Below are 13,799 nucleotides of genomic sequence, written 5' to 3'. Positions count from 1 at the left end.
ACGTAATTATTTTTAAAATGAAGGATTGTAGTTTTTTATAACTGGCACTATTGAAGTGGTCTTTGCAGACCCCTTTACTGTGAGACCCGCGCACAGTGTTTCTCTAGACAATACTAGAATGACTCAGACTGGAATGAGCTCTGCCCTTCTCTTGAATGAAGTACGTGCAGAGGTGAGGCACTGTTTACTGCTGTCCAGACCCTCCCCGACACGGGTGATGTGCACTAGCCACAGTGAAGGTCCATCCTTGGGGAGCTGGAAACCAGACTGCACGGGATTTTACATCCCTCTCTAATATCCATACCGTGTGTTGTGTTTTTATGTAAACATATATACACTCCACCGGGCGAATGGTGTAGAAGCACCACTTTAAAATCAAAGCTTTTGTTTGCTGTTTTACTGTCTGATTGTAAAAGTTATTCCCATAGAAAGTCCTCCCTGATCAAAGAGTTGGAGTGTGCGGGATGCACACCACCTTCCTCCTACACCACCTTCCTCCTTACACCACCATCCTCCTTACACCACCGTCCTCCTACATCACCTTCCTCCTACACCACCATCCTCCTACACCACCATCCTCCTACACCACCATCCTCCTACATCACCTTCCTCCTTACACCACCTTCCTCCTTACACCACCATCCTCCTACACCACCTTCCTCCTACATCACCATCCTCCTACACCACCTTCCTCCTTACACCACCATCCTCCTACACCACCTTCCTCCTACACCACCTTCCTCCTACACCACCTTCCTCCTCACACCACCATCCTCCTACACCACCTTCCTCCTACACCACCGTCCTCCTACATCACCTTCCTCCTACACCACCTTCCTCCTACATCACCTTCCTCCTACACCTCCTTCCTCCTTACACCACCTTCCTCCTACACCACCTTCCTCCTACATCACCTTTCTCCTACACCACCATCCTCCTACACCACCTTCCTCCTTACACCACCTTCCTCCTACATCACCATCCTCCTACACCACCTTCCTCCTTACACCACCTTCCTCCTACATCACCTTCCTCCTACACCACCTTCCTCCTTACACCACCTTCCTCCTACACCACCTTCCTCCTACATCACCGTCCTCCTACATCACCTTCCTCCTACACCACCATCCTCCTACACCACCTTCCTCCTACACCTCCTCTCTCCTTACACCATCTTCCTCCTACACCACCTTCCTCCTACATCACCTTTCTCCTACACCACCATCCTCCTACATCACCTTCCTCCTTACACCACCTTCCTCCTACACCACCTTCCTCCTTACACCACCATCCTCCTACACCACCTTCCTCCTTACACCACCATCCTCCTACACCACCTTCCTCCTACACCACCTTCCTCCTTACACCACCTTCCTCCTACATCACCTTCCTCCTTACACCACCTTCCTCCTACATCACCTTCCTCCTACACCACCATCCTCCTACACCACCATCCTCCTACACCACCTTCCTCCTACACCACCTTCCTCCTCACACCACCTTCCTCCTACACCACCTTCCCCAACCCTTTCGGTCTGTAGTGCTGATGTACATTGGCAGCTGTGTATGGTTCAGTCCTCCTTTGCTTCATTTATAAACAAGTGTCAGTTCTCTTTCTCTCCACTTTCTCAGCGAGTCTTTAAGCAGTGTGTAATGAATTAGCAATATGGGGACATACTGTCTTTCACAATATGCAAAAATAAGAAAGCTGCCATGTGAAATTTTGATTGGATCATATATTTAAACTATTAACATATTGTTAAGACTATTGGATTATCATTACATATTATTATGTAGTGCTGTGTGATTGTATTTGCTTCGTGCGTCTCACTTGTGTTATGTCATAACGTCTAATCTCTGCCGTAAAGCCATAAACACTGATCTGGGATAAGAATGGGAAAGCGTATCCACCCATATCACTTATGAAAACGTGCCACACCACAGATCCCAAACCAGCTGCCAGTGACGATCGTTACTGATGTTATTGTGTTACATATTCATCTGAAGTGTCCTGCACCGTAAGTGGCCAGGATACTTTTTCAGAGTGCCAAATGATTCTCAAAATGTATTAAATATGGGATACAAAAATTGGATGCTATTCAGTTAATGATAAAGAGTTTATTTTTGTCTCCTGATATATATATGAGCGTGTGTTTTGATTTGAATAATATCTTTTGAAAAGATGCACATAGAAAAGGTCTATGTTTGAGTTGTTTTGTGCAATATAACACATTAATTTAGGTCACAGTGTTCATGGGTATTATTTATTTGAGTTTGTTGTGTTTCTTTTCTTAGATGATGACCAAGTTGTTTCCCCTGTTTTGGTCATTAACTGGATTGTATTTCTGCTTTGTCGTTGTCTTTGCGTGGATCAGATTCACCCATGTGATGCTCTGCTCTTACTCCAGTTTGAAAGGAAAGAAAATTCTCACTTTTTTCAATAGTGTCTGCTTTGCATTGGTTAAAAAATTAATAAATAAATGTTGCGTTCATTTTGAACAGAATGTGTATCCCTTGCCTTTTAAACTGTGCTTTCTAAATAGGGAGAATTTAGATCAGATATTCTTATAGCACTCACCCTTAATTAAACAGAAACACATACCCAAACCAGACAGCTTGTACTTGTGTTTTACAATTTTATTATTGTGATGGATAATATTTACCAGTTCATTTCACTGAATGTGGGTGTGTGGGTGTTTCTATTAAGTGGTGCTGTGTATACAGACACATGCTACAATGTTTTAGAACCGTTCATAATTAAGGGTTTTTCATGAAAATGCTTAGGAAGGGTAAAACTTGAGTGAGATATTAACTTTGACTTGTGAATGGTTATGGTAAGCTGTTCACAATTGTGTATGTGTGTGTGCATGTATCAGCTGCCACAATACACTTCAGACTTTGATCTTAGGTGGGTTCGAGTAAAGTCAAAGAATTTCGTACACTCCCTCTCTGTTGATGGCCACCACTAAACTCTACCATTAGTTCTAAAGTTGACAACGGAGATCTCTGAGAAGTAAGTAAAACTGTTTCCCTTTATGCCACAGCTTCTGAAAGAAAAATGTCAGGGTTTTATCCAAGTAAGTTATTTATGGGTACTTATTACTAGTGAGAGTGTACGACTATCCATGTGATCACGTTTGCCATGTTTATGCTTTAATGATCCACATTTAACAGGAGAGAAAACTACGAAACTATGGGCTTATATTTACTATAAAAGAACATTGATATGGAGAAGTTCTAATTACATTTCCTATAAAAGTGAACTTTGATTTGAAGATCTGTTTTTGGTGTGCAGATTCTCCAAAGTTATTAAGATATGTCAAACTAGCTATCACACGCTGTCATTTGTTTGAAAGGCACCACAGAGTTGATCTGTATGAATAAGGGCCAAGTAACAAAATATGTACTGAATATTTAGAAGTACTAAATTCTAGTAATCTGAATCTTCTACCATTAGTATTGTCATAATAACCTGCCTGCCTGTACAGCATTTCTGAAATGTTTAACATGTTTATGTCTTTAGGGTTGGCTGTGATGTTAGTGTACAGTTTACTGCCCTGCTGTGCAGTCCTGTTTCTCCAGCTGTGCGGGACAGACATGGTCCCACCTAGCCCCGCTTGTCCAGTCTCTTGTCTATGTCAAACGACTCCTCTTCTCAACTGTTCCTCATCTGGCCTATCCAAAGCCCCCTCGCTGATCCCTACCACTGCCACTGCCCTGGACCTATCCCACAATTCCCTGCGCTCTCTGCTTCCTCTCGGTTCTGGCCGTGAACCTCTGAGAGGGATTCGGCATTTGTGGGTGGGGAACAATGTGCTGGAAAGGCTGTCATTGTGTTTGGGAAAGAGTTTGGAGGGTACTAGGACCCTGGAGAGAAGAAGACAGCACTGTCTGTCCTGGACACCTGAACTTCAGTTGCTCTCTGCTGAGAGAAATCAGCTAAAATGTCTACCAAGAGGTGAGAAACGAATTTACTCAGCAAAGCCCACACATACACACAGCTGACTCTTCTGACAATATTATTCATGATTTCATATGCTCCGGAAAATCAATGCCACAGTGGAATTAGAGTGGTCATATTTAAACAACAGTGATTAACCACTGTACAGCACAACATTCTTACAGATAGTCCAGAAATAAACATATAATAAGCCACTAAAATAATTGTAGTTTTTTATGTTTGACAGAGGTAAAGCCCTCCTATAGCTGCAGATAATTTCTAGTGCTGCAACAATAAATAATCACACAAGAGAAGACCAGACATGTGGATTAAAGTGTTCTGTTAGTGAACCCACACCCTGCCACAGGTGTGTGCTACAGAGGTTTCAAATCAGGGCTTTAAATTCCAATCTGTAGTAAATCCCCACTCAGCATGGTAATGAGTCAACCTTTGTCCTGTAATACTACGGACATTTGTGAATCACTAGTGTCCTTTAAACAGCCTGATGGTCCACACAGTGCAGAGGGGCTGTGTACAGACAGAAAACACCTCTATAAGTGTTGTAAAAGTGTCTTCAGAGAATAGATTTCCATGGTCATCATGTTATCTTGCTCTGGTTGTCCCAGTGGCATTTGAACTAGGTGGCATATGAGGATCTGTCTTTCTGATCCAGAAAATACACTCACACACACACACACACACACACACACACACATTATCATATAATTAATATAATCAATATGAAGTCTGTTTCGTTCAAGATCAGTTATATATAATATATATTTATATATAAAAGTTAGGGACATTTGGCTTTTGGGTGAAATTTCAGGATGAACCTAATTTTTACAAATTTCTGAATGCAATTCAATGTTTCAGTACTTTTTGCCTTCTGTTCTCTAACAAGCAAATGGCAAAACTTACAATAGGTGTTTGACCCATGAATTTACCAATAAATGTACTGGTTCGATATTCATATTTTGACATCAAGATGACACTTAACAAACACTCACTATTACGAGGCTTCAAACAGGATGTTCTACAACAGAAGTGGCCACTGATCTTAGAGTGACACAGAAAGTCATCAGCAGGTTGAAACAGATACAGAGAGACTGGAAGAGTCACAGTGTGAGGGAGCATTTAGGCTGGATGGGGGAAGTCTATTGTTATGGTAGTCTATCCACGCTGAGCAGAAATAATGGCCACCAACGATGTTGGAGACGTCTAGGAGAGCGTTATGCCTCAGCCACTGTTGTCACCAGACGAGCCTCTGTTGGTGGTGTTAGTGTGGGCAGGTGTTTCTAGTCAATACAGAGCTGCCCTACACTTTGTGAATGGTACAGTAACAAGCCCGTACTACTTGAATAACATCATTAATCCAGTCATTGAGCCTTTGCATGAACACAGGACTAATTTCATCTTCATGGACGACAAAGCTCCAGCTCATCAAGGTCATATCAAGGGCACAGCTGCTGGAGACTGGGTACCTCAAATGGAGTGGCCTGCACTTTCTCCAGACCTGAATCCCATAATAAACCTTAGAAATTACCAAGTTCTTCACCTGGATCTCTTCTCATTCCCACAGACGATGCTCACCGCTGCCCCCTGCTGACACACTAGAACTGTAGTCCCAGTACAGACGTGTTTAATATGGAGCATAAGTATACGGTTTGCCTTCTAATATCCCAACAGTGTTCAGGTTCCTCGTGTTAGCTGCTTAACAGGATCTCCTCTGCTATGTTGTCATCTGACCACCACTTTCCTGTGCCAACTGACAGCTGAAAGTGTTATAGTATAAGTCCAGTCATAATGTGTTTTATGGTCTAATTTGATAGAGCCATTTTATGTCTGTTTACAATTATACTATATATGGAACTTTATCTTACAGATGCAGTAGCCAAACCAATTTTCTCATACAGACAGTAACTAGGTCAGTATTTGCCCTAGGACATACCAGCTTTTATTTTCTGCAAAGGTTTGTTTTTAAGTGTCCCCATTGAGCTGCTGTGTTCTTTCAGGGTAGTGTTAATTATTGTCGAAGAGCCCTGGACCATCTCTATCCCTGCTGGCCTGTCCAAGATTAGCTTTCATGACCCAGGCTCAGCCATTACAAATTTAAAGATCCTGGTTCTGATTGGTCAAAAGAAGATGTCAAGATGACTAAAGGCCATTGGAGCAAAGATGAGGGATCACTGGGTCCGCCCACAAACATCATCCCACCACTTGCTGGCACCAGACAGAGTCCGGAGGCATAACAGATGTGTTGCCTTAGCAAGCGGGAACTGTGATTGGGAGCAGATCGAGTCTCACAGCTGTGTTCGCTCTTTCATCACTTTCCAAATAAACACTCGCCACTAGTCCATCAGCTCCACTCTGCAGTCATTACAGCTCTCAGAATAGAGGAGGCACCATTTTATGTTTTTCTTTCCCAGTCTTTCTCTAAGACTGCCAGCATTCATGCCTGATGCACACATCCCCGACCAGCTCATTATGTGAACGATAAGGAAAGAAATGAGGACGTGGGGGTGCACCCTGTGTGTACTGTCAAGAAGACAGTACTCTTTACACAAGTATTAAAAGTCAATCAATCATTTAAAACTTATTTTTATATAGCACTTTTTACAACAGTTGTCGTCACAAAACAGCTTTACAAGTGTTCGAGTCCAAGCCCCCAGTGAGCACCGTAACAAAAGTCTGTGCTATTGCATCCTAGTCATGCTAAATGGTTTAAAAATCTATGCAAATTATACTTGGGCATGTAATACAATGCAACATTATTCATTATAAAATTTCAAGTGCAATTACATACTAATAAAATGTGGGGGGTCAGTCCCAGAACCACGGCACCATAACGACTGAGCTAGCACACTCCTGACTGTGTGTTTGTGGAGATTGTGGACTTAATTTACCATTTAAAACCATATTCCTAATGAATTGTCATGCAACATAAGACATTTGTGTCCTCTGTCACCTCAGGACTGAGCAGTGCCAAGTCCCTGCAAGTCCTGCAGCTATCCCATAACATGATCTCCAAACTTGGTCCTGCTGACATTGCTGGGTTGTCTCACCTGAGAGAACTTTACCTCCAACATAACCTCATCAACATTATCCACCCACAGGCCTTTAAAGACTTGCAAAGGCTACAGGTAACCAACATCTGGATACGTTTGTGTGGTTGTGTGGTTCAGAGTAAACAAGTTATATTTTCTGGTTAAAATATAGATGTGTATAGATGTTCTTATTTACTATAGATATACTATATGTACTATGAAACAATCCATATATTGACAGCTACACATTTTTAAAAAATCATACTACATAATTTATTTATCCATCATACCACGTAGGTCCTTGACCTAAGCTACAACCTGCTGACCATCATACCTGTGCCAGCATACCTGTCTCTACGGAACATGAACGCACTGGTGGACGTTACAGGAAACAAGTGGAGGTGTGACTGCAACTTGAAGACACTGAGGAGGTGGCTGAAATTTGACGGAGAACTGGGTCATTCGACCTGGGAGGTGGTGTGTTTCTCTCCCACTCATCATTCTGGAAAGGACCTGCGGTATCTGAAAGAATCTGAAGTTGTCTGTTCATCACATGTATATAACACACCTGGTCACTATAAGGAGGAGACTGTGGATGAGGGGATGGAATTATTGCTTTCCTGCGATGCTGCCAGTCAAGGTAATGATTTCCACTGAATGGTTTGCATATTTAAATCATAGACTGTTTAGAAATGCAGGCTTTATAAGCCCCTCCCTCCCCCTCCCAAAAGCTCTGGAAATAGTATAATCCTAAAATATTTATTGTTTAATTTTTTTCTTTAGATATCATGGAATATCACTGGTGGACACCTCATGGCCACGTCTCCGAAAGCCAACAAATTCTTCTTAGCAACATAACAGAGCAGCATGCAGGACTTTACGTGTGTGTTTCAGGTTTCCTGAAAGAACACGTGTCAGTTTTGAACCTTAATGTTCGCAAAATATATCGTGAGAGAAGACCGCGACGTGACGTAAAAAGTGAGCTCATTAAAATGGATGAGCACAGTGGAAGAGAAAACACGAACATGCTGAACAATATTCAGAAAGCAGGTGCACAAGTGGCTCACTCTGAATTTGTTTTAGCCGTCTGCCTTTCTGTCTTCATTACATTTATAGTGGCATTTGTCCTTGGTGTTCTATTAAGGCCATTGCTGGACAAACTGTACAGAAGAATCAGAACAAAGAGGGATTCTACATCACCTCCACGCTCCAGGTCTTCCTCCATAGGACCACAGTCACATATAAATGAAGGATATTGTGATAACGATGACCAAATGCAAAAAGTGAGAGTGGGTTCGAGAGTTAGATTTGGTGGAGTTACAGAAGTTAAACATGAAGCAGCAAATGTTCCTTATTATGTCACTGTAGAAGATGCCAAATCCACCAGTTCATCCGACAGTACAATAGATATGGATATATCATATGATAGTCCCCTGAAAAAAGAATCATTTATAAAAGATGTTGGGGCCCATTGCATAGAGGTGGATAATCTAATGGGTAGGGCAGACCATAATCCCAGCAGTTTACAAGCACCAAGCAAGCAATCGCCTCTGAGACAGAAAAACAAGAAAACAACTTTAATTGTTGAACCTATTAAAGTCAAAGAGCTTGAGCCAATTCCAGACCCAGTGGACGCCACAGGTTTAAAGAAGAAGAGCGTTTCCTCCACTTCCTCATATGAAAGAAAAGAGTCCATTGAGCAAAGTGTAGATTCTCCTACAGTCACTCTGCATTATAATGAAAAAGCCAAACCAGAAAAGGAGGCAATAATACCAGGATGTTCAGGGAGGCTGACTGAGCCGAGGGAGGAGAATGTGGACAAGATGGACCCAGATTTGTGGAACGACAGCGGGGAGAGTTTTTCATTTTCTGATAGCTCTCCGAGATCAAGTAGTCGTATTTCTCAACTTGATGTTCTTGAATGTACACTAAATAAAAAGGAGATGTCTGTAGATAAACAGTCTGATCGACAAAGCTCCAGCAGCTCAAGTGAGAGTGATGGAGGACAAACAGAATACATAGTCAACCCAGAAGAAGAAGAGTCAGAAGCTCATTATACTCTACCCTTAGTAAACGACAATATTAATCTTGGTGAAAATAGACATGAGAGTCATCAAGAGGGCACATTAATGGAACAACCACACGAAGACATTGGTTCTCGTTTCAGACAAGACACTATTACGCTGGATCCATCAGATGTGCATGTAGCCTTTACACGAGGAGATAGTCTTGATGATGAGCTATTTACGGACCAAAACGAATGCTCAGACACCAACAGTGACAGTGAAGAACCAAAAGAATATAATGTGCATCCAGTTTATAGGATGAATCAAACAGCAACCAGTCTCTCGACAGACAGATCAAATGCTGGTAGCTCCAGTGAAGATGAAGGTGAATATTATGACTACCCCAGAAGACTTGAGATAACAGACCTTGAGGTTAGTAGTGATCACTCGATACCAGTCGCACTCACAGACAGGGTTCTTAATATCAATTTTGACAATTCCTCAAGCAGTACAGATATAGAGGAGAAGACCAACAAGGAGGGAGAGAGAAAAAACTTCAAAGGACTGAGCATGACTGCCCTCTTGCTTAACAGAAGCAGGGCTGAAACAGACGAGGCAAATCAGCCCCTATCCAAAACAACAAATACAGACAATGGAAGATTCTTGGGCTCGTCATTCGACAGACAGAGAGTGTCATTTGAGGACAATGTCAAGCCAACTACAGATGGAGAGTCACAGAGGACTGATCTGAGTTTATCTTCACAAGAAAGTATCTTTGGAAACACTTGTGTAACTTTGGATCCAATACCAAAAGTAAAGAGATATCTTCAATTCTCACAATCTCAGCCACATTCTGAAACTCATTCTCCATCTAGTCCTTCAGAAAAAGGACATTTCAACCCCAAAGCAGATGTTAAAATTGAATCTAGAAAATCCAGCTCCTCATCTGACCATAGTGTCAACATGCTTCCTAATGAACATTTAGGTGAATCTAATTTAGGTGCATCTTTTGATGAACTACCAAAAGTAATGCATCATCTTCACTTTTCAGTCTCTGAATCTCATTTCTTGAATAATTCACCATCTCTGCCCTCCAACAACCAAGTAATTATATCTGACGTAGTGACAACAGAATCCAAAAAAACAAGACCCTCATCCGAGGATAATGTCAACACAAGCACGAACAAAGGCTTTTTCTTTGATACATGTTTAGATGCAATACCAAAGGTAAAAAGATATCTCCAGTTCATACAATCTGAGCCTCAAACAACAGCTCAGTCTCTTTCAACATCTGTAAACACAGAAAGGATCACACCAGACTCTTTGCAATCTGATTCTGTATCCGCAGAAGAGCTCAGTTCAACAAATAAAGGAGACGGTTCCTTTAGGCAAATTGAAACATCTCTTGAAGAAGTGCCAAAAGTAGAAAGATACATCCAGTTCACACAATTGGAGCCAGAATTTTCAGTTCAGGCACCATCAACTTTGTTAAACACAGAAAGCATCACACCACAATTAGTGATGAAATCACAGTCTTGGAGCTCTGGTTCTTCGTCTGAAGAGGAGCTCAGTCCAGCCAATACAGGAGATGGTTTCTTTGAGCAAATAGGTGCATCCCGTGAAGTGCCAAATGTTAAAAGATACATCCAGTTCTCACAGTCAGAACACCATTCTCAAAATCAGTCGCAATCTCCATCCTCTGCAGAACAAGTACTAATTCCTGAAGTAATAAGAAAAACAGAATATACAAGATCAAATTCCTCCTCTGATGATGCAGAGTCAAGAACCAATGATGAATTCTTTAAAGGAACATGTTTATCATTTGATAGTACAGATAGTACACCGAAGGTAAAGAGATCTCTTCAGTTCACCCAGATTGAGCCTCAACCTTCAAATAAGTTGCTATCCCCTTCTTTACACACAGAAAAAGTCATTGTTGATGCATCAAAAACAGAACCAATTTCCTCCGGATCTTCATTTCACAGAGATGCAAAGCCAAACACACAGGGCAACTTCTTTGAGTGCACAGGTACATCTCTTGTTGCAGTGGGAAAAGTGAAGAGATATATTCAGTTCACACAATCAGGGCCTCAAGCTATACCCCAGTGTCCATCAACTTTGTTAAACACAGAAGGCACCACACCAGAGTTAGTGACAAAACCACAGTCTTGGAGATCTCATTCTTCAGTCACAACAAAGCTCAGTCCAACCAATAAAGGAGACGGTTCCTTTAGGCAAATTGACACATCTCTTGAAGAACTGCCAAAAGTAAAAAGATACATCCAATTCACAAATTCTGAGCCTGAACTTTCAGTTCAGGGGACAACAACTTCATTAAACACAGAAAGGAAGATGCCAGCATTAATGATTAAACCACAGACTCTGAGATCTGATTCTTCATCTGCAGAGGAACTCAGTCCAACCACTAAAGAAAACAGTTTCTATGGGCAAATAGGTACATCTGTTGAAGTGCCAAAAGTAAACCGATACATTCAGTTTACACAGTCTCCGCTTCATTCCCCGAGTCAGTCACAGTCTCAATCCTCTGTCAAACAAGTTCTCACACCTCAGATAATGGCACAAACAGAATCTAAGTCATCAGGCTACTCTTCTGATAATTACGCAGAGTCAAGCAGCAATTTCTTTGAGGCAGTATGTAAAACTCTTGACAGTACACCAAAGGTAAAGAGATCTCTTCATTTTTCTCAACCTGAGCTTCAGTCTTCAATTCAATCACTGCCCCCATATTTAAACACAGAAATAGCAACAACTGATGAACTGATGAAAACAGAAGGAACTGATTCCAGCTCTTCGTGTGACAAAGATGTCATAACATCCAACCAAGGGAACTTTATTGGGCAAATTGGTTCATTTCATGACCATGTGCCAAAAGTGCAGAGATACCTTCAGTTTTCACAATCTGTACTTTACCCTACAAGTCATCCATCTTCTATAAACATCCAAGAAGTCCCAATAACAGAATTCCAACCCAGATTCAGCAGGTCATTGGAGGATATCAAACAAGCTTCTAGTGAAAACAACTTCTTTGAAAGAATGGGTTCTATGGATACATCAGACATCAAAATACAGAAGTTGAAGAAGGTTGTCAAGTTTACCCACCATCAAGTATCAACTCAGCCTCCATTACGGAAAGAAAGGATCACACCAGAATTGGAATCTAAACCAGTATCTACCAAATTTGAAAGAAATGCTGATGACTTATTTAGAACAACGGATGCATCTCTTGAAAAAGTACCAAAGTTAAATAGACACATTCATTTCGATCAGTCTGTTCCTTATACTCAAACTATGTCACCATCTTCATCCTCCAAAATGTCGGCAAAAATGAATGAAGGAACAGATTCAAGGAAATCTGGGCAAAATTTCAAAATGACAGAAACTATATCCCCAAAAGAAGATTCTTCACCAGACGTAAAAGTGGTGACAAGTACATTAGGTCAACTTTCCAGGCCTAAGAGGTCTCTCTTCTTTTCAAATTCAGATAGTTATATAGAGTTTGACCAACCATTCACTCAAACACAGCCAGGATTAAAGCAGACAGGTTCATATTTTTCAGCTGATGACAAGGAAAAATCAAATGCACAAGATTCTAAAGGAAAGACACGGTTATCTACACGAGAGTCTGAAACCACCATGGAATCAAGGTGGTCCAGTTTGGTGGTCCAAGGTGGTCTTTCATCCACTCAATCTAATGTTACTGAAAGTCCTGGCCTTTCTCTACATAGTTTACAAAGGCCCAAAAGATCTCTTCAGGTCTCGACTTCACAAGAAATTTCAGATTCAATCAGTATCTCTGGCCCAGTATACAATCCAAGAAGGCATGTAGTTGCAGACATTCCAATTCAGGTTATATCAGAAGAAATACCAGAAACACCACAAGCTTCTTCAGGAAATGATGATGCCAAAGAGTTTCTCAGACACAGTTCTGAAGCACGCCAATGGCAGGAACGTCGAAGATTGATGTTTCAGCAAAAAAGGAGAGCTATGGATAGCTTCGGATTGATCTCGCCATCTTCTACATCAGATGATGATGATAAACAAGGAAGTATGTCGGTTCATTATGAAAAAACAGTTCCATCCTACACAGAGCAAACCTACCCTGGTGTCTCTACAGACACTAGAAACCCCACCCCAAGCCAGAAGAATGTAGCAATCTTAGGATTTGAGGTCCAAAGTGCTAAGAGTCTATCATCCCTTCGATGTAAGTCAGCCCTGCACGATGATGATAAATATCATAGTAATGTTTAAAAGCACTTGGTAGCTTTTAAATATTTAAATGTATATAATTTTATATATAAGTGTTTTGTTCATCATTAAGTTAAGTAAGAGGCACACAAGTGGTGACCAAAGAAATCTTGATTTTGTAACATTTGTACATACAATACACCTCTGAGCTGGCTGGTATTCTTATGTTTAAGAATATTAATTACAAAGGGCACTATTAGCACTGAAAACACTTTGGTGCTTCACATCAATGACACCGTCTCCTTGTTCAATAATTACAAATCACCTAAATTACACTAAAATTTAATTGCATGTTGCTTTTCGTGTACCAATTCATAAAAATATTAATTAGCAATATTAAACTGAACAGCATTATTCTGTGATTTATTATCTGATAACTCTGTATAATGTTGTCTATTGGGAAATTAATGACATTCCCCATAAAACAAATAATAAAATAAACTTGTAAATTACGTATTATTATTAGAATGTCATTATCATCACGTGTGGTTGGAATAAATGTGTTATTAAAAGACAGTAACATGAGCATATAGATATGGG

General features: G+C 40.9%; 2 protein-coding genes across 20 annotated transcripts; both read left to right on the top strand.

Moving 5' to 3' along the window:
- The first annotated feature begins 69 nt into the window (after positions 1-69).
- LOC143522997 (uncharacterized) lies at positions 70-2,504 on the top strand. Of its 18 annotated transcripts, none has more exons than XM_077017089.1 (5): positions 70-963; positions 1,029-1,077; positions 1,110-1,206; positions 1,338-1,386; positions 1,436-2,504. In XM_077017089.1, exons 1-5 carry the CDS (start codon positions 465-467, stop codon positions 1,660-1,662), a joined length of 921 nt encoding a protein of 306 aa, XP_076873204.1. In that variant the 5' UTR covers positions 70-464; the 3' UTR covers positions 1,663-2,504. The 18 variants fall into 18 exon arrangements, with proteins under 18 accessions (XP_076873204.1, XP_076873203.1, XP_076873196.1 ...); XM_077017088.1 differs by having other exon boundaries at positions 1,110-1,271; XM_077017081.1 differs by having other exon boundaries at positions 1,110-1,271; positions 1,420-2,504.
- A 293-nt stretch (positions 2,505-2,797) lies between these two features.
- lrrc66 (leucine rich repeat containing 66) lies at positions 2,798-13,688 on the top strand. 2 transcript variants are annotated; one of them, XM_077017065.1, is made up of 5 exons: positions 2,798-3,013; positions 3,524-3,958; positions 6,914-7,083; positions 7,285-7,627; positions 7,771-13,688. In XM_077017065.1, exons 2-5 carry the CDS (start codon positions 3,535-3,537, stop codon positions 13,260-13,262), a joined length of 6,429 nt encoding a protein of 2,142 aa, XP_076873180.1. In that variant the 5' UTR covers positions 2,798-3,013; positions 3,524-3,534; the 3' UTR covers positions 13,263-13,688. The 2 variants fall into 2 exon arrangements, with proteins under 2 accessions (XP_076873180.1, XP_076873182.1); XM_077017067.1 differs by lacking the exons at positions 2,798-3,013; positions 3,524-3,958 and adding an exon at positions 5,798-5,867 and having other exon boundaries at positions 5,956-7,083.
- Positions 13,689-13,799: the final 111 nt, after the last annotated feature.

Source organism: Brachyhypopomus gauderio, chromosome 9 (assembly GCF_052324685.1).
Source record: "Brachyhypopomus gauderio isolate BG-103 chromosome 9, BGAUD_0.2, whole genome shotgun sequence".
Lineage (NCBI taxonomy): Eukaryota > Metazoa > Chordata > Actinopteri > Gymnotiformes > Hypopomidae > Brachyhypopomus > Brachyhypopomus gauderio.
Note: the sequence above shows the minus strand (reverse complement) of the source record. Positions and strands in the feature narration are given on the sequence as shown.